This window comes from Cricetulus griseus, chromosome X (genome assembly GCF_003668045.3).
Source record: "Cricetulus griseus strain 17A/GY chromosome X, alternate assembly CriGri-PICRH-1.0, whole genome shotgun sequence".
Classification (NCBI taxonomy): Eukaryota; Metazoa; Chordata; class Mammalia; order Rodentia; family Cricetidae; genus Cricetulus; species Cricetulus griseus.
Window position 1 is genome coordinate 107,909,665 of NC_048604.1, and position 26,020 is coordinate 107,935,684.

Sequence of the window (26,020 nt, forward strand, 5' to 3'; positions counted from 1 at the left end):
CTCAAAAAGAATCAAAGAAATAATCACATGTGTGAGTTCAAAGACTGTGATATGGGATCACTGAGATGGCCAGTGGGTAAAGATGCTTACTACTAAACCTGAAGACATGAGATTAACCTCTGGGATCTACATTGTAGAAGGAGAAAAATCAACTTCCACAAATTGTCCTCAGACCTCCACACATATATAACATAAAAATAGAACATAGAATAAAATAGAAAATAGAAAACTTTAAAAGATGCTGAAAAAAGTGCATAGATAGCAATTTAAACCTGCAAATACTTACACTTAAAAAGATGAACGATCCTAAAACAATAGCCCACCTTCATACAAAAAGAATTATTAAGTCTTCCATCAGACCCTGCCACCATCTCCATACCCAGAGGCCACAGTTTACAAAAGAGCTTTGCCTGGTGACTACAGCCACCCACTCCCATCCATCCCTTTACACAGACCTAGTGACAGACCTGTGATGCTGATATAACCTGGTTAGTCCCTCCCCTGTAAGCCCATCTTCCTCTTCCACTCTTATCTCCACAGCTCCAATACTGGCTTTGCCTGGCCTAGGTCCAATCCAGCAGCTCATACATACATACATACATACATACATACATACATACATACATACAAAATACATACATCAGTTTTACCTAACCTAGTTCTAGACACATGGTTACTGCACTGGTTAAATCTAAGAAAGCTAAAATCACACATTAGACACACAACCAAAGAAGTCCACAAGCCCAGGTCACATCAAAAAACAATATGAAAAACCAAAACAGTATATGTCCCATCAAACCCACTAGTCCTATAGAAATGTTCTCTAATGAGAACTATCTATTTGAACCCCAGGGCATAGAATTAAAAGAACAATAATAATGTCATTAAGGAATTCAAGAAGTTTAAAAGAAGATACAAACACCTCATTGAACTTCAAGAGGATAACAACACACACTTAAGTGATGTTCAACAAAATATGAATATAAAACTGAACGAAATAATGAAGACAATTCAGGATTTAAAAACTAAATTGAGCTGGGCATTGGTGGCACACGTCTTTAATCCCAGCATCTGGGAGGCAGAGGCAAGTGGATATCTGTGAGTTCGAGGCCAGTCTGGTCTCCAGAGTGAGTGCCAGGATAGGCTCCAAAGCTACACAGAGAAACCCTGTCTCGAAAAACAAAACAAAAAACTAAATTGAGTAATGAGATAGAAATGTTGGAGAGAACTCAAGCTGAAATGAAAATGGAATTGACAAACTCAATGACCTGACCCTCAATCCCCAGCCCTCAGCCACTATTCCTAGCTCACTTCCACTTCTTTGTGACTCTCCAACAACCCTCAGAACCACGTTCTACGAGGGGCACCAAAGACACCACACTTGGCTTCGGACCCAGGCAGACTACTAGTAGACACTCTTTCCCTTCCTCTATTCTCAGCTCTCCAGTGCTGAGCCTCCTCCTTCCAGTTCATCTCGATTCCCCTCAGACTGTGGCCATCTGTGGCCAGATCCAAAGTACCCTTAGTTCTGCTTCTGCCACCCGTTGTGAAGCCAGACCCCAAGTCCTAATTAAGACACTTCCAGAGTCAGTCCCCATCCTCTGCCTGTAAAACTCAACTCCAAATGCATAAGGACCTAAACCACAAGTCACATTAAAGGGAAAAAATCAGAGTAATACCTGATTTCTCAATGGAAAATCTTAAGGCCACAAGAACCTGGAGTAATGCACTTCAAGTTCTAAAAGACCACAACTGCCAACCCAGACCACTGTTCGCAGGAAATTTACATAGTTAAGGAGAAAGGAAAATATTCCATGATGCAGACTAAAGCAATCTTTTGGGTGTACAATATGGTTTCCAATTTTGTGTTTTTATGGGAATTGTTTTTTTGTGTATGAGTGTATATTTGTGTATTTCTTTTTTTTTTTATTTTCAAGACAGGGTTTCTCTGTGGCTTTGGAAGCTGTCCTGGAACTGCTCTTGTAGACCAGGCTGCTCTGAAACTCAGAGATCCACTGGCCTCTGCTTTCCAAGTGCTGGGATTCAAGGCATGCACCACCACTGGCTAGCATGAGTATGTATTTCTTACATTTTTTTCTATTCTTGTTTGTGTTTTTTTCTTTTGCTTGCTTGTTTGTTTTCTAAAGAGACAGTAAGAAAGGGATTGAAGTTAGGTGGCTGGGGAGTTGGAGAGGATCTGGGAAGAGTTGGGGGAGGGGAAACCATGATCAGAATACTTCTATAAAATAGACTACATAATACAACACACACACACACAAATCAGAATGACTCCACATATCCAATCTTACTGTAAGATAATAAAACATAAAATCAAAAGAAACAAATCTCTAGTAAATACACAAATTTATGGAGATAAGGAAATAAAACAACTCATTACTGAATGATGAATGGGGCAAAGAAGGAATCAAGGAAGAAATAAAAGAAAAAAAACTGGTACTTAATGAAAATGAAAACATAGCACAATAAAACCTCTGGAGGGAAAAGTATGGCTCTAAGCGCCTACATTAAAAAAATCAGAAAGACTCTGGGGCTGCAGATAAGGTGCAGCGTTAAGAGCATTGGTTGATCTTCCAGAGGTCATGAGTTCAATTCCCAGCTACCATATACAGCTTACAACCATCTCTAGTGGGATCTGCTTCCCTCTTCTGCCATAAAGGTGTACATGCAGATAGCGCTCATGCATAAATAAATAAATCTTTAAAAAAATCAGAAAGACCCATGTCAGCACTGGGGAGTCAGAAGCAGGCAGATCTTTGTAAGTTCTAGGCCAATCTTATCTCCATCGAAAGGCTACACAGTAAGACCCTGTCTCAAAAACAAACTTAAATCAGAGAACACAAATATGTGACTTAAATATATAACTCAAGAATTTGGATAACAAGAACAAAGCTAATTCAAATCCAGTGTATTGAAAGAAATTAAAAAAAAAAACCACAGCAGAAACTAATAAAATAGAAACAAAGAACACAATATAAAGAACCAAGAAATCTATTTCTATAAGAAGATGAACAAAAATTGACACTCTTGGCTCAACTAAACCAAAGAAAGAAATACTGACTCAAATTAACAGAATCAGAAATGAACAGGGAATCATTTATAACAGACAAAAGGAAATTCAGATTATAATTCAATACGTTAAAAACCTGTAGTTTAGTAACTTGAAAAATCTAAAAGAAATGGACAAATTTCACACAAACCACCAAAGTTAAACCAAGAAGTGGTCAACAACTTAAACAGAGCTATAACAGGAAATTGAAATGGTAATAAAAAAAATCATTCTAAATACAAAAGTCGAGGTCCAGATGTATTCACAGATTTCTAATGGATTTGCAAAGAACTACAGCCAATCCTTATTAATTAAAAAGTAGACATAGAAAGAGCACTTCTAAGCTTCTTTTATGAAGCCAGTATTATTCTAATACAATACCAATACCAGGTAAAGACACAACAATAAAACAAAAAAAAAATCACAGACTAATATCTGCTGAACATAGGTTCAAAAATCATGAATAAGATACTTACAAACCAATAAAGACTTTGATCAAAAGATTATCCATCAAGACCAAGATGACTTTATCACAGACATGGATAAAGGAATTGTTAAAAATAAACAAGTCAATAAATGTAACATACTACATAAATGGACTTCAAGACAAAAATCACATGATTGCCTCAATAGATGCATTAAAAACCTTTGATAAAATCCAGCATGTTTTCTTGATAAAAGACCTAGACAGAATAGAATTGGAAGAAAAAAATGCTATGTGACGTGACGAGCTGCCTCAGGTTCTTGCTGCCTTCCCGTTGCTGTTGTCATCGTCGTCGTCGTCTTTTTTTTTTTTTTTCTTTCGAGACAGGGTTTCTCTGTAGCTCTGGAGGTTGTCCTGGAACTTGCTCTGTAGACCAGACTGGCCTCAATCTCAAGACATAGGCCTGGCCAGGTGGTGGTGGCACATGCCTTTAATCCCAGCACTTAGGAGGCAGAGGCAGGCAGATCTCGGTGAGTTCAAGACCAGCCTGGTCCACAAGAGTTACTTCTAGGACAACCAGGGGCACAGAGAAACCCTGTCTCGAAAAACCGAGAGGGGGGCTTGTCTCTGCCTTCCAAATGCTGGGATTAAAGATGTGTCTCACCACCACCCTGTTATTTCCCTTCTTTACTATGATGTATTGTACCCCTTTTCAAATCATTAAGTCATAATAAACCCTTCCTTCCTTAAGTTGCTTCTCAACAAGCATCTGATCATGTGAAAAGAAATAATGAAGGAAATTGGTATTGAGGACTGGGGCTATTTGCTGTGATAAACCTGCCCATAGGTTAATAGGATTCTTTAATTTTTTATTTTTTGTGGACAGATGTTTTGCCTGTATGTTTGTCTGTATATCACATGTGTTCAAGATGCCCAGAGACTAGAAGAGGATGTCAAACTCCCTGGAATTGGAGTTACAGTAGATTGTGAGCCACCACATGGGTGCTGGGAATGAAACCTCCATTCTCTGGAAGAGCAGCCAGTGTTCTCAATTACAGAGCTATCTGTCCAGCCCTGTGGTTGATACGCCTTTAGAACTGGTTTATAGGAGGAATGTAAAAGAATTTGATAATACAGGCTAGAAAAGCCCTTAAATACAGCAAGCAAAAAAAAAGAGACATTAGAATAGGATTTACGAAACCAGAATGCTGAAAGAAATATGGATAATGGAGGCCCAGTTCTTGAGGTTTCAAAAGGGAACAAGATCTCTATCAGAACCTGGCCCAGAAGCCAATTATATTCTAGCAATTGATCTAGCTGTATTCTGAGAAAGTCTAGCAGTGTCCTGAGAAAGTCAATTAGGCTGAATTAAAAGGCAATACTTTTTTGTGTGTGGAATTTCGAAATCTCAAGACAGGATAGCATTTAGGTTAGGATGGGTCTTAGTTACTCTTTGTTCTTTTTATCCAATAATGCAGAAAGAAATGAAAAGTGTGCAGTGTGATGAAGAAAGTAGCTTGACTGAGTTTAAAAAGGTGGCTGTGTAAGGTACAAAAGTAAGTGTAGTTGTTAAAGAGGTAATTAGCACTATTAAAGAGTAACCTGGTACTCTGCACTGGGATGACACGAAAAGTATCCTAAGGGTGAAACTCATCTATCAAACGCTCCAACTAGTGAACACGCATAATTTTTTTTTGGTTTTTCAAGACAGGGTTTCTCTGTGTAGCTTTGGAGCTTATCCAGGAAGTTGTTCTGAGATTCATCTGCCTCTGCCTCTCAAGTACTGGGATTAAGGGTGTGTGGTACCACCGCCCAGCTGCAAATTCATTTTAAGAGACTAAAACTGACAATATCACTAAAGGGGTTCCTGGTTTAAAAGCAACTTAGCAAAAAAGAGAAAGAAAGAAAGAAAGAAAGGAAGGAAGGAAGGAAGGAAGGAAGGAAGGAAGGAAGGAAGGAAGGAAGGAAGGAAGGAAGAAAGGAAGGAAGCTTTTTCTCAGATTCAGCTACCAAAGCACACATAGGGCACTATATCTTTGATCTAAGATGGACAATAAGTATCTTGAGCTGGCAGCTGAACATGGCAGCATCACCCACATGATACTGGTTTTGCAGGCATAAAAGATTCAGAATTGAGGAAGTAATCAAGTTTTGCACCACGGTTCCACAGAGTTGTTGAATCCAGGCACTATGTGGCAGGGTTGGAGTCCCTGCAAGGAGACACAATATGACAATGTGTGAAGCTATGAAAGTAAAGTTCAAGTTACAATAGAGACTCTAGGGTACTGGAGAATCCAGTACCATAAGATCTATTTGCCAAGGAGTGTAGCTGGCACAGAGGTTATGCCTGCTGCAGGGAGCAAAGCTGGAGGAGGAGTGGGGATACTCAGTCCCTTGGAACTCAGATGATTCCATCACAAGCCCCAGATGCCTAGCATGGAAAGCTGTAGCATTTGGTACTTGCCCTGCTGGGTTTCAATCTTAGATTGGTCTGATCATTCCTTGCTATACCCCCATTTCTCCATTTTGGAATGGAAATGTTTACATTGGAAGTGTGTGCCTTCCTGACTTGAATCTTACAACTTTTGGATAGTGTTAGAATTATTAAAGACGTTTGAGGTTGTTTTTTTTGGGGGGGATTGTTTTGGTTTTTTGAGACACAGTTTCTCTGTGGAGCTTTGGAGCCTGTCCTGGCACTTAATTCGTAGCCCAGGCTGGCCTTGAACTCACAGAGATCAGCCTGCCTCTGCCTCCTAAATGCTGGGATTAAAGGCATGTACCACTACAGCCCAGTTTGATGTTGTAATGAATACAATTTTACATTATGAGATGACCATGAACAAACTGGAGAGGGGCCAGAGCAAAATATTATGGCTTGAAAGTAAAATGTCCTACTTAGGTTTATGTGTCTGAATATTTAGTCCTTAGCTGGTGGCTGGAAGTTTCAGGCAGATACCTAGGCAGCTCAAAGGGCCCTGTGTTGTGTGGCCATGTCACTCGTTACAGGGCTGCATAGGGACTCTACACATGCTCGAGCTCCCCCTTTTAAGCCTGTGCCCACACCCCCCCCTCTCTCTGTTTCCGGTGGTTGACCACTAATTCTCTCTTACTCTCTGCTCTGTTCTTCCGCTCTGTTCTTCCATCTCTTTCTCTCTTTGCCCCTCCCTCCTCCCCTCCCTCCCCCCTTCTTTCTCTCTCCCTCTGTCTGTCTGTGTCTCTCTCCCCACCCCTGTAATAAACTCTATGGTTAATGTATCTCCTAGTTTGTGTTCCATCTTCATCTCACGACTTCTAATTTAAGCAGAACAACAACAGTAGCACTGTTGTGGAATGTTTTTATACACTGAAAAGCTATGTCTTTGCCAAGGCACCTTCTGATTTGTTTAATAAAAAGCTAAATGGCCAATAGCCAGGCAGGATTTTCAGGGCAGTGAGGACACTGAGAAGGGCAGAGATGCAGAGAGTTGAAAGCCAGCCAGAGGAAGCAGAATGGGCAATACACAATAAAGGTAATAAAGCCATGAGACAAAAAGTAGATTGATAGCTATTGGCCATACTTTTGTAATTAATAATGTCTCCATGTCATGATTTGGGAGCTGGCAGGTGGGATACTGTTCTGGCAGGTTGTGGAACCTTTAGTTGGAGAACCCTTACTGGAGAAGTGGGTCCATGGCGGAAGGTATTGAGGTTTTGTGGCCTGGCCCCACATCCTGTCTGCTCTGTGCTTTTTGTTTATAGAAAAAATATGATCAGCTGTCTCACATTCCTGTTGCTATCATTTCCCCACTATGACAGACTGTATACTTTTTTTAAACTGTAAACTAAACTGTTCTTACATTAAGTTATATCTTGTTAGGTATTTAATCATAAAAATAAAAAAGTAATTAATATATACATTAATATGTTATTTCTCTAGAGTAAAAAATCCATTTTTCCTTGGAATTATAATTTGGAGTACACATAAAGACAGATGAGCAAAGTCTAAAGTACATCAAGCAGATGAAAAAATTTTATAGAATGAAGATGAGATTTATCAAGATTTCCAGATACAAAGGAAGAAAATAACAGCTAGAGATGAGAATCAGGAACAAAATCTGATGTGTTGGTGTATACCTATAATTCTGACAGTCAGAACTAGAGGCAAGATTTTTGATACAAACTAAAATCATCTGAGAGTCGGGAAACACAGTTAAGGAAATGCTTCCATAAGATTGGAGTGTATGTGGGGCATTTTCTTAGTGATTGATGAGTAAAGGCCCAGCCTATTGTGAGTGGTGCCATCCCTGGGCTGGATGCTGGTCCTGGGTGCTATAATAAAGCAGTCTGAACAAGCCAATAAGCAGCACCCCACCATGGCCTTTGCTTCAGCTCCTGCCTCCAGGTTCCTGCCCTGTTTGAGATCCTGTCCTGACTTCTTTCAGTGAACAGCTATGTGGAAGTGTAAGGCAAATAAACCCCTTCTTTCCCAATTTGCTTTTCAGTTATGGTGTTTGGTCACATCAACAGAAATCCTAAGACAAAGATCAAAACTCTAGCCTGTCTTTAGCTAAAAGGTGAGTTTACGGCCAGCATCTGTCTCAAAAACAAAACAACTGGCTGGGTGGTAGTGTGCACACCTTTAATTCCAGCACTTGGAAGGCAGAGGCAGGTGGATGTCAGTGAGTTGCAGGCCAGCCTGGTCTACAGAGTGAGTTCCAGGACTGTCAGAGCCCATAAAAATGGTTTTGCTTCATCTTGGCTTAATGTCAGAGTTCAAAATTATCCTTACTCTTCCAAGGTTAAAGTCACAAAACCTAAAGGTCTAAGGTGTGGCTACTGTAGGTCTTAGGCCTGGATGTCTTATCTAAATAACAAGACACTTGGTCTGAGGTGTAGTTGCTCTTAACCCTTAAGGCCAGATAACAGGAAATTTAGTCTAAGGCATGGTTACCAAATGTTTGGAGAATTAAGGAAGAAAGTCTGTTTCTTCCTTGTATCTTGATAAAGAAGTCTTTTGCCATTTTCCTCTTTTTGGTTGGGGTATTCAAGAATGTTGAAGAATAAAGTTGGGGCATTCAGTATTCACTGGATTGCCCTCCTGACTCTACTCTGTGTCTCTCTCTTCCTTAGTATCTTTAACTGCTGTTTCTCAAACCACACTCCCCCTCTCAGGTATGAACCAGGCAAGTCAGCTGTATCTGACTGAAGCACCACACACAGACAGGCTACTACAGACTGGCACCACAACGTGGGCTTACTACTGATGGCTACTACACAGGACAGCCAGGAATGTTACACAGCGAACACTGTCTCGAAAAACCAAAAACCAAAACAAAGCAAAAAACAACAAAAAGACACCAAAATTTAAAAAAAAAAAAACCTAAAAGCAAAATATACTTGACACACATTCATTTACTCCCTCTAAGGTCTGCTTTATCACTAAAATATGGAAACCTAATAATAGTTATGTTACAGGGGCTATTTCCTTGGATATCCTGAAAGATCAATAAGTGGCAGTAATGACTCTCATTATAGTATTATTGTTACTAGAAGTACTGCTAGCCAGTGACAGAAAAGGATGAACCACAGGATGCAGTACTACCAAATTAGTAAAACCAAAATACTGAAATGAAACAACAAACACCTTGACTTTGGGTACACATCTATGGCATTTCTAGGCCAGAATAAAGCAAAAAAAGAATAGAAAACCTATGTGTTAAGGCTTTGATAGGAATACAGTAATAAAGGCCTTGTTTTAAAAATCATAGGATATGGACACCAAAATAGAACTGTTTCTGAGTAACAGGCACAGAAAGTTGCTAACAGTCAAGCTTGCTTCATTTTACACAGTACTAATATTTACTACTTTTTAGGATTCTGTATAAATTTCTTTTAAACTGACATCCTTACTTAATGATATTATATAATCACCATTGGAAATAGAAAATTCTTGCTTGTAAACAAAACTAAACATCAGCATAAAATTTTAAAAGGGAGAACCAAAATAAATAAATAACAAATAATAAATCTAACAAAGGAAGTATAAGAGGTGAAAAACTACAAATACAAAAATAAATGAAAAGATATCCAATACCAAATTGGATGTCTAATACTGTTAAGACAATAATATTCAACAAAATGACCTACATATGCAATGTAATCCCTTTCAAAACAATTTTGAAGAAGTGGAGAAGTTGGTTCTAAAGTTTGAATGGAACACAATGGACCCTTAGTAACAAAAACAATTGCAAATGGAATTCAGTCACATATAAAAAATATTAACCTCTGTGATCAAGCTGGCTTTACTCCAGAGACACAGAGATGGTTCAATACACAAAATTCAATAAACATAATCCACAATGTAAGTAGACTAAGGGACAGAAACCACAGGATCATCTCATTAGATGCAGAAAAGGCCTGTGACAAAATTCAACAACCCTTCATGATAAAAGTCCTAGAGTATCTAAGGATACAGAGGGTATATCTCAACAATAATAAAGGCAATATACAAGAAGTTCACAGCCGTCTTTGAAGTTGAGGTGAAACCATTCTGAGCAAGGTAACCCAGTCTCAAAAACACAGGCGTGGTATGTACTCACTCATATGTGGATTTTAGACACAGAGTAAAGGATTGCCAGCCTGCAGTCCATGCTGCTGGAGAGGCTGGTAAACAAGGAGGACCCTAAGAGAGACATACATGGTCCTCTGGAGAAGGGAAAGGGACAAGATCTCATGAGCAAATTGGGAGCATGGGGGAAGGGATGAGGGAACTAGGAGAATCAGAAGGGGAGAAGAGGAGGGGTGAGGAAGACATGATGGGGCAGAGAGGTTGAGTTGGGGGAAGAACAGAGCAAATGAGAGATAATATAATAGAGGGAGACATTATAGGTTTAAAGAGAAATCTGGCACTAGGGAAATGTCTGGAGAGCTACAAAGATGACACCAACTAACAATCTAAGCAACAGAGGAGAGGCTACCTTAAATGCCCTCTCCTGATAATGAGATTGATGACTAACTTACATGCCATCCTAGAGCCTTCATCCAGCAGCTAGTGGAAGCAGAAGCAGATACACACAGCTAAAACTTGAACTGAACTGAAATCCAGTTGCAGAGAAGGAGGACTGATGAACAAAGGGGTCAAGAGCAGGTTGTGAAACCCACAGAAACAGCTGACCTGAACAAGGGAGAGAGAGCTCTTGGTTCCCAGACCGATACCTGGGAAATCAATGTGGGACTGATTCAGACCCCCTGAATGTGGGTGTCAGTGAGGAGACCTTGGAAATCTATGGGGCCTCTTGTAGTAAATCAGTACTTATCTCTAGCATATGAGTAGACTTTGGGAGCCCATCCCACATGGAGGGCTAGACACAAGGGGGTTGGCCTAGACCCTATCCCAAGAATATGACAGATTTTGAATACCCCCTATGGAAGTCCTCACCCCCTGGGAAGCAGAATGGGTATGGAATAAGTAGGGTGTTAGTTGGGTGGGGAGAGGGAGGAGGGGAGGAATTGACATATAAAATAATTTTCTTTCTAATAAAAAGAAAAAAAAGAAGTTCACAGCCAACATCGACCTAAATGGTGAGAAACTCAAAGCATTTCCACTAAAATCAGAAAGAAGACTTGGTTGTCCACTTTCCCAATCCCTCCCTGTTCAAAAGAATACTTGAAGTCTTAGCTACAGCAATGAGACTAGTGATGGAGATCAAGGGATACAAATTGGAAAGGAAGAGTCAAGGCATTTTTATTTTCAGATGATATGGTTCTAGATGTAAAAGATCCTAAAGGTGCTATCAGCAACCTCCTACAGTTGATAAATACATTCAGCAAAGTAGCAAGATACAAAATTAGTATATAAAATTGGTAGTCTTCCTATATACAAATGACAACCATACTGAGAAAGGATTCAGAGAAAACAGTACCTTTCACAATAGCCTCAAAAAAATTGGAATAAATCTAACTAAAGAAATGAAATCTTGTACAATAGAAACTTTAAGACACTGAAAAGAAAAACTGAAAAGGACAACAGAAGATGGAAATATTTCCTATATTCGTGGATTGGCAGAATAAATACTGTGAAGACAGCCATCCTGTGAACAAGCAAGCTACAGATTCAATACAATCCTCATTAAAATTCCAATAAAATTGTTCACAGAAACTGAAAAAACAATCTTAAATTTCACAAGGAAACACAAAAGTCCCATGACAGCAAAAATGTCCTGAATAACAACAGCAAAACTGCAGAGCTATAGTAATGAAAACAGCATGGTATTGACATAAAAAACAGACATGTTGATCAATAGAATAGAATTTTGGACTCATAAACACACTTGAGTTTTGACAAAGAATCTTATAATACTCAAGAGAAAAAGACAGCTGGTCATACTAGACAGCTAGATGTAGAAGAATGAAACTTGATCTTCATCTTTCACCCTGAACGTAAGTCAACTCCAAATGGATCTAGGACCTTAACATAATACCTGATACCCTGACTCTGATAGAGTAGATAGTAAGGAGTATATTTGAACTCACTGGTACAGGAAAGGACTTTCTGAATAAGACTATGATAGTACAGGCATTAAAACCAAAACTTAATAAACTGGACCTCATGAAACTAAACAATTTTTGTACAGCCAAGGATACAATCACGTGAAGAGGCAGCCTATAGAATGGAAGAAATCTTATCAGAGATGTGCTTGTGGCAGTTTGAATAAGAATGTCCTGTGTTTACACATATGTTTGACTCTTTGTTCCTCAATTGGTAGAATTGTTGGGAAGGATTAAGAGGTGTGCTGTGGCCTTGTTAGGGACTAGGGGGTGGGTTTCAAGGTTTCAACAGATTTGTGCCAAGTCCAGTACACTTTTTGTGTCCTGCTTGCAGTTTTAGATGTGGGCTCCCAACTGTTCCTTGATGTTCCACCATCATGGATGCTAACTCCCTAAAAACCTAAGCCAAATCAAACACTCTATAATTTGTGTTGGTCACGGTGTTTTATCACAGCAATGGACAAGTAATTAACACAGCATTCAACAGAGGGTTAGGATTTAGAATATATAAAAACAAAGAATTAAAAATGAAATGAACAACCCAATTAAAATATGAAATGCAAATGGTTGAAAACATTTTAAAATGTTCAACATCCTTAGCCATTAGACAAATACAAATTAAAACTTTTCTTCTAAAGTATGGATAGATGGCTCAAAGGCTAAGAACACTCACTGGCTGTTCTTCCAAAGGACCTGGGTTTGATTTCCCAGCACCCACATGGCAGCTCACAACTGTCTGTAACTCTACAGTTCCAGGGGATCCAATGCCCTCTTCTGACCTCTGTAGGCACCATGTACACACATATCTAAACATGCAGGCAAAGCACCAGTCCACATCACATAAATGAAATACTACAGAAAAAAAAAAAAAACCTTCGGCCAGTTCACAGTAATCCCTGCACTTGGCAGAGGCAGGCAGATCTCTATGAGTTCGAGGCCAGCCTGGTCTACAATGTGAATTCCAGGACAGCCAGGGATACACAAAGAAATCCCGTCTCAGGCTGGAGAGATGGCTGAGAGGTTAAGAGCACTGACTGCTCTTCTAGAGGTCCTGAGTTCTATTCCCAGCAACCACATGGTGGCTCACAACCATCCATTATGAGATCTGGTGCCCTCTTCTGGTGTGCAGATATACATGGAAGCAGAGTTGTATATATAATAAATGAATAAAATCTTTAAAAAAAATAAATCCCATCTCAGAAAAACAAAAAATCAATATAAAACAAACAAAAAATGATGACAAATGCTGATGAGGATATGGGAAAAAGAAACACTTATTCAACACTGCTAGGAATGCACACTGGTATCATATTCCCTAAGTGATAAAAAAGAGCCTTGTAACTATTACTCTGGGCTTAGGTAGTAAATGAGATGATCAGAAGGCAAGAGAGATGGCCTAGTTGTAAAGTGCTTACTATGCAAGCATGGGAACCTGAGTTCAATTCCTTGCCCAACAAAAAAAGCCAGCCAGGGATGATGACATGTGTCTGTAATCCCAGCCCTGGGGAGGCAATGACACAAAGACTTTTGCATCCTGTTGGCTAACCCAGTCTAGCCAAATTCTTTAGCTACATGTTCATTGAAAGACCTTGTCTCAAAACCTAAGGTAGAGAGCAATTAGTGAGTAAAGGCACTTGCTGCTAAGCCTGATGACCTGAATTCAATTTCTAGAACTCACATGGTAGAAGGAAAGAATTGACTTCCCTAAGCTATTTTCTGACCTCAACACATGTGCAGTGACATGCAGCCCCCTCACATATGCATACACATCCACAAAATGAATTAAGTAAATGTTATTTGTTTTAAAGTACAGAGAGGAAAAAACCAACTTTAAAGTAAGTGGTGTTGATATAATTGTACATCCATGAGCCAAAAAATTTAAGCAAACTATGACCCAATATACTGTAAATAAAAATTTACTCAAAATGAATAAAGCATGTAATACCTTAAAATAGGAGAAAATTGTCATTGACTAGGTTTATATAGTAAACTATGTAACTATAGAGACACAGAAATCAAAATCCACTGAAAATAAAATTAATAATTTGAGCTTTGCAGAAACAAACAGATTTGTTACGAAAGTTAAGAGAATAAAAGACAAAATATAGTTTGGGAGATAGTATTCATAAGTGAAATTCTCATAAAGGACTTGCATCCAGACCATAAAGAAAAAGTTTTGAGGCAGTTCAGGCTGGCCTCAAACTCACTATCAAGCTGACTAGCCTTTTCATGGCAGAAGCTATCCTTACCCTCTTCCTCTATCTCCCAAGTGCTGGAATTATAGGTGTGAGCCACTACACCCAGCTCCATTTTCCAGAGTTTTACCCCCCCCCACACACACACAGTTGGGCATGGTAATTCCAACATTCAGTAGTCTACAGCAGGAGAATAACAAGTTTAAAGCTACCCTGAGCTTTCTAATCAAACCTGCCTCAAAAATTAGAGAGCAATATTGTAATCTTCCTGTAAGGAGATCACTTGACAGTGATACTATGATGCACAGCAAAGAGCAGACCAGAAAAAATGAGGAAAGGAGACAGTCAGGAGTCTGGAACTACAGTAGCCAAGATTGGAAAAAAAAATCTCTCCACTTCTTGCCTCTAACTCTTCTGTCTGCTCCCCAGTAGAACTCAAGCACATTAGACCTACAGAGACATGAGAAAAATACCTGGTGCTCCTCTCTAACAAAAAAGGAAGAAAAATTAGCATATCTAAAATATATGAAAATAACCTAACAAACACAGAATAAGAACTCCTACAAGGACTGGGGATATAGTTCAATTGTAGGGTGTGCGCCTAATAAACAAAAGGCACTGGGTTCAATTCTCAGTACCACAAAAACAAAATGAAACAAGGAAGCAAGAATAAAACAATGAGAAAAGAACATCTACAAATCAATAAGAAAAAATTTTGAGAAGAAAAATAGTTGAATGAACAGACCCCTAACAGAAAATGAACAAGGAGGGTCTACTAACATAAAAACCAAAGAAGCAAACACAACCTTTAGCAATGGAATTTAAATGGTCAATATCCACTGCTGGTAAGAATGTATGGAAAAAGGTATTTCTCATACACTATTCAAAAGCTGAAACTTTTGAAGCACAGTTTAACATTATTAATTTGTATCTCGTACACAATCTTTAAACCAATAAGTTTTTCAATCCTAGAGAAACATTTACTAGTAATGGACATAAAAGATTATTGCAAGTATTTTTAATGCAATAAAAAACATTAAGAACAACCTAAATGTCAAATAAGGGAATGATTAAACATATAATGCTACAGACTACTTTGGAGCAAGCAAGACTCTGTGCATTGATGAATCAGATATCTCCATGTACTGATTTGAAAGATAGCCAACCAAACTGTAGAGTCACATACATTAAACAAATACTCTGTCTACATGTAAGTTATATGAACAAAACTAAAGGAAACTTGACTCAGAAAGGAGAGTTTCAGGCCTAAGGAATTTTATCTTTTTCTAGGTTTTTTTTGGTCTCAGTCAATAAAAATTAACTATATATAATTTTAAAAATAGTAAAATAAAAATACATATTATTGTTACCTACATTATATAAACCAGTGCTTTATTCATTATATTACTCCAAAAATCATCCTTTTAATGACTCATCATTTTTAGAACTTGTTTCTTAAGTATGCAAAGTTTAATGAAGGTCATTTCAGTTTTCCATCAATACCTGAAGGAAACTGATTCCAGAATGTCCACTCCTACCAACCCAAGCCCACATGTACTTAAGTTCCTTATATAAAATGGTATGGTATTTGTATACACTCTATGCCCTTCATCATGTATACTTCCAATGTAAACAGTTGTACTATACAAGTTAGAGGAAAATGGAAAGAAAAGTCTGTACATGTTTAGTACAGATGTAATTTTTCCATATATTTTTGATTTATAAGTGAAACTATAGATGTAGAGTGCTCAGTTATGGTTAGCTGGTGTTGAATACCTTCACAAAAAAAATGAACTGGTTACCATAGAACATTAACAACACAGACGGTGGTAATCAAATAAGCAAGAGTGGAAGAAAGTTTGCTAGAGTGAAAGATTAATATGACTAAAACCAGATGACAGTTAATTATAAGAGATCTGCACAATATTGGAGGACTTCCCATGAGTAAGCCACCAAGGGCCTAGTGCACTAAGTATAATTTCTAATTCTTACAACAAGAAAACATGGCTCAGAAAAAAATAAGTGTCTAGCTTAAGGTCAGGCCTGTGTTCACTACAGACTGCTACTTTTAGTGTTAAGACTGAGACTGGGCTAAAGGGAACTCTTTCAATCTAGCCCCATATGCTAACACATTCTTACTATACTCAGCATCCTTGAAGCATGCTCCCAAGCTGTCTTGCTCATCGAGACTGGCATTCTCCTCCTCCTCGCTCTCGTTTCTCCAGTATGCTGGCCTCTTGATGGGCCGCTTCCCTGGGGTACGCTGGGAAACAGGACTGTTAGACACAGTGCCCAGCCCACTGCTGGAGCTCCCACTGCTTCGGTCTTGCCCCCCGGTCCACCAAGCCTGCAGGTTGGAGGCAGCTGCTGAGGATGATGAGGACTGCAGGTTGGCCATACACAGCATGCCCTGGATGGCCTCTTGAGTGCTGGGGGAGGCTGGGGCCTCACTGTAAAGGACAGAGGAGAAACACTGGGGAAGTTATTCTAATCAGAAGAAAGCAAGGAGGAAGAACAGCTATGGCAATCAAGGTGTTACAAAGGGGGAGAACCATCCTTGGCTAAGAAGGAAGATACTTTTAAAAACCGTTTTCATGAAAAGCTGGTTTTGCCTCAAGTCTCTCTAAAGACAAGCAATGAGGGGAGGCAGAATCCTCTTTTTTTTCAATCTATGCTGCATTATTTCCTTCTTATTAACAATTCTCTTTCTATGACTCTCCCTGGACCATTTTCAATGCACTTAAAGTTGATTTCTCTTCAAGTCTACATATCTTGTCACTGCCAGATCTAAAGATTCCCAGGATATTTTCGCATCCACATTATTCTTTCAGCATAAATCTCCTTGCTAATTGTCTGTTTACTTGGCTCAGTAAGTTGGGTATGGTGGTACATCCCTGTAATACCAGCACTCACTTGGAGTCAAGGCAGAAGGACTAGGAATTCCAGACCAGCCTAGGCTAAATAAAGAGACTCTGTCTCAAAAACCCAAAACAAATAAAAATGCTCAATAAATGACCTAGCCCTTTGGGTGGTACTCTTTGATAGCCTGAAAATGGAGATTACTCACGTGAGGGCAGCATAGTCAGGTCCCCCCACCTGCCTGCTGGCCTTAAGTAGATCAAGAATTCCACCAGCTCCACTCCCATTCCCAAGCTTGCTTTCAACCCCTTCCACCATGTCCTCATCTGTTGTATAGTCCTCCTGTTAAGGAAACAGCATACTGCCTCAATTATACAGGGCACATCTAGTAACTTTCCAATACAGTGTTGACAGTGTGAATCCTAACATCCTAAATGTAGACCATTTATTATGCAGTACATTTTTCTTTCATTTTAATCTTTATAGTATCTTTGTAAAAGCACTATAATACCTATTTGACATGTGAGCAATCTAGGGATCAATGCAGTAAAACAATTTGTGAAAGTATATATCATAAACTGCAAATCAGGTAGATATTTTTTGTTAAGTGATACTGCCTTTTGTTTTCTTCATTAAAGGATTTTTTAAAATTTTAAATAAATTATAATCCTCCATTTATTGGTTGATCACAACAAAGCAGCCATTTAAAATTTTGCAGGACTGGAATTGAATCCAGGACTTTGTACATGTTAATCAAGTGCTCTACAGTAAAGAATATCCCCAGCCTAGCATGCAATCCTTTATTTTGTAAATATTTCAGAAATTCAATGTACAACATGTTTGTCCCATGACTAGATCCAGGGCATGCTCCTACCTCAATGTCAAACTCAACTTCTCCAGGTTCACGAACTCGGTTGGGGTCAGAGCAAGGTTTTGCTCGGGGCAACTTCCGGGGAAATTCTAAAATACAATGCAACATATTAGTATGAGGCTAAGATTATGATGCATCTGAGCCAAACACTCAAAGGAAAGAAGAATGTAATTTTGGCCAGGTAGTGGTGGCACACGCCTTTAATCCCAGCACTCAGGAGGTAGAGGCAGGCGGATCTCTGTGAGTTCCAGGCCAGCTTGGTCTCCAGAGAGAGTTCCAGGACAGCCAGGACTAAACAGAGAAACCCTGTCTCAAAAGAAAACAAAAACAAAAATAAATAAAAGAATTTTCTCTTAAGTATTAACCACTAACACATAATTCAAAGAGGTGAAGGATTAACTGAAAAATAAATCTCTAAAGCCTAGTAAATCAGAAAGTCAACAAGCTCAACCTAAAACAAACATGAAATGTCAGGGCAGAGAAGAAATAGAACAGAAACATACTTGATCTTATTATCAGGCTCGCCTTTTCCTTTCCCAGTCTCTCGTCAATCTGCAGCTCATCATCTGAATCCAAGTCAAATTCATCTCCCATGACCTGTTCTGCTACTAGCCTTGCATTGTCTACCTTCTTTGCGATTTTGGCTCTCCGGGACTTGGATAAGCTCTTTACCTTCTTGGTACTAGGAAAACAATGAAAAGAGCATAAAATGAGTCATGTGAAATATTTCCATGGTAGGGCTAAGAATACGAATCAATAGCAGAATGCATGCTTAAAATATGCAAATCTCTGGCCTCAGTCCCTATTCATTACTCTTCCCAAAAGGCAATTTTCCCCTAAGTGTAATCCTCATCAAAATCTACCATTTATTTTTGTAAAAAACATGACATGTACATGAACACCGTATTTATATTATTTCTACCATCCCTTTCCCTTCTCCAGCTCCTCCCATGCCCCCTACTCTTTCAAGTTCATAACCTTTTTTTATTGTCACTTATGTGTTACAATAACATATACATATATACATGTAAATACAACCTACTGTGTCCATTTAGTGCTGTTTGTAGGTTTATGTGCTTAGGGCTGAACACATGTGACTAGATAACCTATTAGGTACCTCATTCCTGGAGAAGATTGATTCTCCCTTGCCTGTAGCTCTTCACCTAGGCACAAGACCTTGTGAGATTTCCCTTTCCATGTTGGGATGACAACTTCTGTGGTCATTGTTTGGATGTTCTGTGTCTTATTTGGATGATCATATTAAAATTAAATTATCAAAAATTATTAGCTGGGGTGTGGTGGTGAACACCTTTAATCCCAGCACTCAGGAAGCAGAGGCAGACGAATTTCTGCAAATTTGAGGCCAGCCTGGTCTACAGACTGAGTTCCAGGACAGCCAAGGCTACAAAGAGAAACCCTGTCTCAAAAAAAACAAACAAAAAAGTTACTACAAAAATAGATGATCAACTGTTCTTAGAATCAACAAACGCATTGTGTATGTGAACGATGACACTGTCAAAGAAACAAAATGATTTTTAAAAACCTGATACATAAAGGAAGAACCTAAAATAAATAACACTTCTGGGGAAAAAAAACACAAGACTTAAACTACTATTTCAAAACTTATGATAAAGTAATTGAGGTACTATGAGATTGGCATAAGAATAGACATATATGCCAGGCATGCAGGTACATACACCTCTTTAATCCCAATATCTTGAAAGCAGAGGCAGCCAGATCTCTGAGTTCAAGGCTAGCCTGGTCTACAAAGTGAGTTCCAGGACAGTCAGGGCTACTCAAAAAAACCCCACAGGGCTGGAGAGACGGCTCAGAGGATAAGAGCACTGGCTGCTCTTCTAGAGGTCCTGAGTTCAATTCCCAGCAACCACATGGTGGCTCACAAACATCTTCAATGAGATATTGTGCCCCCTTCTGGCCAGCGGGCATACATGCAGGTAAGACATTGTACATAATAAATAAATCTTAAAAAAAAAAACCCACAATAACAACAAAAGAAAAAAAAAGAAAACAAAATGGAAAGTACACACAGTAGCACAAGCCTGCAATTTCAGCACTCAGCAAACTGAGGGCAGGAGGAAGAGTTCAAGACCAGCCTAGGCTACAGGGCAAGACCCTGAAAACAAGAATGTCTTCATCAAATCCGTCTCCTCAGAGTTTAGGGATCTATGCAGAAGGGGAAACAAAAAGATTATAAGAGTGTGAGGTATTGGATGACTCCAAGAAAACTGTCTTCCAGACACAACAGGACTGATGCACATGTTAATCCAAAGAGACTGTGGCAGTGTGCACAATACCGACACAGTTTCAAGCCAGAAGAGGTCCCAGCATTGAACAGGGAAGTGGACACAGGTTCCCAGCCCTAACCAAAAAGCTATTTTCAACTGATACTTGCTAGCAAAAGGAAAATCAGTTCTCTTCAATAGAATGCCAATCACACTCCAGGGCAGGCCTCAGGCCCAGGAGTAGTTGGCTAACACAAAGCAAACTTCATGTTATTTTTTGTGGTGGGCTGCTTATTTTGAGTTATTATTTTTTTTGTCTTAGTGGTGTTATTTGTCTGGATTTTCGTTTTTTGTTTTTCTTTTCTTTAGAGAGAAAATTGCAAGCAAGCAAGAGAGAACATGCATGTATGTACACATGAAACTGAATGGGTAGGGAGGTGGTCTGGGAGCAGTTTGGGGAGGGAAAAACAATCAAAATATATTGTGTGAAAAAATTTTGATACTTTATTTTAATTTTATGTACATTGGTGTTTTGCCTGCATGTATGTCTGTATGAGGGTGTCAGATGTTGGAATTACAGACAGCTGTCAGATGCCATGTGGGTGCTAGGAATTGAACCTGGGTCCTCTTAGTGCTCTTAACTGCTGAGCCATCTGTCCAGCTCCCACGAGAAAAAATTAAAGAAAAATATCATAATAAAATCTATTGCTTATTCAAGCTTACTAAAAATAAGGAAACTTAAAAAAAAACTATTTGGGAGAAAACACCAACATTGGTTGTCCATGGAAAGAACAAGGAAAGAGGGATGGGAACAGGATTTTTCAATGAGTGCTGTCACTTTTGATTTTTAATACATTAATTTATTCTATGGAGGAGGTACATACATTTCACAGTACACATATGGAAGTCAGAGGCTGACTCAAGGGAGTTGGCTCTCTCCTTCCACTTGTGGGTTTCAGAGAACAAACTGGTCTCATCATGATTGGTGACAAGTGCCTCTAACCACTGAGCCATCTACCTGAAATGACCCTTTTGAATTTTAAAACCATAAGCTGAATTTTAAGTATCTTCTAAAAATTAAAAATGTAAATAAAAGCACATATATTGGTTTTCACTGCCACACACAATTAATTACATGTATGCCCTTTTAAAAGTAAAGGTAGAATTACATGATATTTTATAGCCTGATTTGTTTCACTGAAAAACGTATCTTAGGGCCAGAGAGACGGCTAAATGCTTAGGAGCATTCACTGGCAGCTCCTCCAGAGCACCCAGATTCGATTATTGGCATCCTGATAGAGTCCACAACTGTGTGTAACTCAGCTCTGGGGAATAGAACTTCCTCTTTTGGTCTCCTTGGGCACTGCATGCACCTGATGCACATACATACAGACAAAAACACTTAAACACTAAAATAAATCTTAAAATGAATATTGCCATTAAAACACACTTGCACATATGTACATGCATGTATGCATATACACATCAAGCCAGAAATGGTGGTGGAACATGCCTACAATCCCAGCAATAAGGATATAAAGGTAGGAGGATCATCATTTCAAGAATTTTGCCTACATAAGGAATACAAGGTCAGCCTGAGATATTCAGATGGACCCTGTCTCAAAAAAGATATGTTTGTGTTTGGTGGGGGAATGATTGGGGAGGTAGTTCAGTGGCAGAGTGCCTGCCTAGCATATATAAAGCCTTAAATTCAATCCCTGGCATGAATTAAAAAATTTAAAAATCTATCTTGTAGCAGGACATGTCTACAATGCCAACTATTTCAGAGGCTGGAGCATTACTTGAGATCAGGAGTTCAAGACTAGCCTGAACAACATAGTGAGACACCTACCTCAATTGGAAAAAAGACACTATCTTGGTCATCTTTCTGTGCTAACAGATATTAAAGTGCTCCAGTCTTTTTAATTCTCTAAGACATGGACTCTACTCTAAAGATGCTGTGTACTATAATTTATTTAACCTATCCTGGTGAATATATGACTGATTTCAGGCACATATCATTACAAGGATGCAGGGTGCATTGAACAATTCCTCTTACACATTTGTACGAAGATCCCCATAAACCAAATTCCTATGTATTTAATTATAAAAGCATATTTTATAAAGTATGTTCTTGAGCTAGCAAGATGGCAAAGCAAGTAAAGGGCCTAGGTACACAAAGCCTGACAACGTGAATTTGATTCCCAAAACCCACATCAGAAGGAAATGGATTCCCAAAAGTTGTTGCCTGACCATCACACCCATGCCATGACATCCCTGTATGTACTTGCCCTTGACTGCCCCCCCAGCCCTCCATATACATAGTGAATAAAAATTAACCAAACCCCCATGTTCTTTTGTTAAAAATTTTGTTCTTTTTATTTTATGTGCATTAATGTTTGGCCTCTATGTATGTATGTGCATCCCATGTGAGCCTGGTGCCCATGGATATCAGAAGAGGGCATCAGATTCCCTGGAACTGGAGTTACAGCTGTTTGTAAACTACCATGTGGGCACTAGAAATATTACAGGGGTTCTCTACAAGAGCAGTAAGTGCTCTTAACAACTGAGCCATCTCTCCAGCCCCAAACCCTGTGTTCTTAACCTGTATACTTAAACTACTACTAATTATTTCTACTAGTAGTGCTACCACAATAATTTGTTAAAATTCTAGAACCTATACAAGATCTTTCTCAAATTGCCAGCTAGATTCTAGACCTCTCCCGCTGTCCACCATGACTTCTGAACAAAGTAAATATCTACTAACATTTAGAAATTAGTCTAAATATTGCCCTTCTCTCACCCATGTCCCAACCTCCAGGTCCACATTTTGTCACTGGCAATCTCAGTTATCTGTTTCTTTTACCCATCTTACCTTCCATTGGCCATCAACAGGGCCAGTGGGTTCTCACTGCCATCAACTTCCATGTCTTGTGTGTCACCATCTGATTCATTCAAGCAGGTACCAGTGATGTTGAACTGTAGAAGGAGGAGGCTCAGTTGTCACCAGTCTGAGACTCCCAGGTAAATCATGATGACCAGTTCCCTCTGGTTTTACTGAAAAACTGTCAAAAACCCTCTGAACCAAGGCCTTCTGATATACCTGTCCCCAACCCCCACCTCCAACAATTACAGGAGTAGGAGGTTGAGAATACATAGCTTGCTTGGGGAAAACATAGCTTGTGAAACATACTCCCTAAAAAAGGAAGAGGGTACCATTATTAGATACCCACAAAGGGCGACATAATATTGAGACAAAGTGAAACCCAGAAGGAGGAGACAAGGACCTGTTCAAGATTCTAACCCGACACACAACATTCTCAAATCTCATTCCCACATCAGTATATCAAGATTCAACTCAAGGGTCATATACCTGGAAAAGAGCTTCTGAGCCCTACCTAGATAGAATAAATCCCCCTCTCTGTCTGAAAAATCCCACACAGACCATTGATTGTGGCATCCACACTTCATTTCACTCATTTGTTTTCACACCTAACATTCTTATTAGCCTATCAGCCTTTTGAGTTCCATTCACAGCACCTATCACAGTGCCCAGCACAGAAAATGTCTCAATAAATGCCTGTTAAATGAGTGGAACTGGTAGCCAAACACCAGGGGCCCTATGAGATGGAAACAGAACAGGATAGCCTGTTCTTTTGATATATTGCTCTTCCAAGGGACCCAAAAGGGTTGGGCTGAACCCATGGGCCAGCACCCACCTTTGCTTTCTGGGAAGAGCCTGTCTTCAGTGACTGATGACTGTATGGGTCCATGAGATTATAGCTCAACTGGCCAGCAGGCCCCAAGGCTGAACTCTCCTTGCCCTTTCGCTCTGCCTTCTTGAAGATATCCTTGGGCTTCAGGCCTTTCTTCTTTGAACCACTTTTGGAGGGCAGTGACAGCCTGGACATGGATACTGAAGTGGAATGGGCTGGCCTGGTTAAGGGATTGGAGCCAGCTGGGAAGATCCTCTGCAGCCCAAAGATATTGCTCGTCTTCCCAACGTTCTGTTGGAAGATGTCCTACAAGAGTATTAGTACACGCAGGGGTTAGAGCTTACTCAAGGGTTCTCTCTATTTTAAGAGCAGAGGTCTGTTCCCAGCACTAATGTTACTGCCATGGAAGTGGCTTACACAGGTGCTCCACATATGCACACCCCTGGTTTCTAAACAGTGAGTCATCATAAATTTATTGGGTGGCATTTCTTTACCCAGCCATTGACAAGTAAAGAGAAGACGAGCAAAGAAAAAGCCCAGCATTACTATCAAAACTGGAGGGGAAAGACTCCAAGATTAGCTGACACAAAATAAAAAAAAATAATCAAGTGTGGTTCAAACTTTATGGACTATAGATTCTAGTTCTAATTTTGCTACCAGCTATCCCTGTGACCTTGGGAAAGTTATCTGACCGAACAAGCTCTAGAGCTTGTTTGCTCACTGTATAATTAAAAGTCAATACTAAAAAGGTATTTTCAAAGATGTTCTGTGTTTTCTTTGAGCTTCCTGAGAGAAATCTTGGAGACTGGTGGGATGTGGAAGGCAGATGAGAGGAACAAGGGGAGCTCTAGATCTCTGACCTTTATCCTATTCAAAGTAGCTATGCTTTGATTTGCTATATGAACTGGCTTCCATATAAGATCTTATTTGGGGAAAAATGATTCCATTGCTTATTTTAAAGGCAATGAACAAGTTTCGGTCTATCTCAAAAGTTTTCTTCTAACTAGACCAAAGTTCTGTATGTAGAAAATTGGGTTAAGTATGAACTGTAAATAAGATAGTCCTTTGACTGACTCCTGAAAGGTTTTAGTAGGTGAAATGGAAGAAATGAGATAGGATGCAGACACAGAAGAGTATGGAGTAGATAGTGAAACATGCTACAAGCAGTGAGGCCAGAAGTCCAACTTCTAAAAGCAAATGACCCTGTAGCATGAATACACATACATGCATACATACATACATATACAAGGAAAGAAAGAAAAGGAAAGAAAGAGAGAAGAAAGGAGGGAAAAAGACAGACAGACACATAGACGATATCTCTTAGGCACTAAATACAATTTTACAGATTCTAAGACAACTTTAACATCCTCAAGTCCAATTCTCCTCTGGTGCCTCTGCTACTTCACCAGCCCACACTGAGTTTTCTCTTCGCTACAAAGTCTCTTAATAACAATGACTCACATTTATTGAGTACTTACTCTGCCAGGCACTGTGCGAGGGGCTCTATATTACCTCTCAATTCTACCAAAGATCTTAAAGGTTGGTAAAGTTATTCCTCACTTTACAGATCAAGAAACTGAGACTATGAAAGGCTCTTAAATGTAAGAACCAGAACCAGAACCCAGGCTTCTTACTACTATATCTCCTGTCTCATGGTATATGCCACCTGTTGAAACATGCCTTTGTAATAATCTTCAACCTGAGGTTGTCATTTTGTAGAATTCAGAGACTGAGTCAAAGTATTAAATGGAACAACTATCACTATGGTCCATCATTAGAATTTATTATGTGCCAACTACATGTTAAGCACTATACTTAACGTTCAATTCACATTACCTTATTTAATCTTCTTAACAACCTTGAGTGGGTATCATTCTCAGTTTAGATAAACGGAAACTGAATTTCAGAGAGGTTAACTATGTGAGTTTGTGGGTAGACACTACATCATTCATGTATCCCGAAAACATAGCCCAGCATGTGGCATGCACTCAGATCACATAATTATTTAAATGAATGACTAAATGAATGAATAAGGCCTTTGGTAGAGTCTTCCCATTCCTTCCCTGGGCTTTACACCAACTACAAAGTCCTGACCTGCCACTTGAGTCTCCGGCCCTTC

General features: G+C 39.3%; 1 protein-coding gene and 1 pseudogene across 4 annotated transcripts in view; one reads left to right on the plus strand and one right to left on the minus strand.

Moving 5' to 3' along the window:
- The window catches only part of Phf8 (PHD finger protein 8), a 97,528-nt gene that overhangs the window by 22,556 nt on the left and 48,952 nt on the right, over nt 1-26,020 (minus strand). For 3 of the 4 annotated variants that reach the window (XM_027432192.2, XM_027432193.2, XM_027432191.2), the window contains exons 13-18: nt 23,905-24,207; nt 23,061-23,164; nt 18,446-18,624; nt 17,946-18,031; nt 17,280-17,413; nt 16,352-16,662 (exon numbers count right to left, since the gene is read on the minus strand). In XM_027432192.2, the coding sequence (XP_027287993.1) occupies nt 16,352-16,662; nt 17,280-17,413; nt 17,946-18,031; nt 18,446-18,624; nt 23,061-23,164; nt 23,905-24,207 (1,117 nt within the window). The remainder of the gene's footprint in view (nt 1-16,351; nt 16,663-17,279; nt 17,414-17,945; nt 18,032-18,445; nt 18,625-23,060; nt 23,165-23,904; nt 24,208-26,020) is intronic. The other variant, XM_035449808.1, reaches the window with a different exon arrangement.
- LOC118239411 lies at nt 7,161-9,343 on the plus strand (annotated as a pseudogene).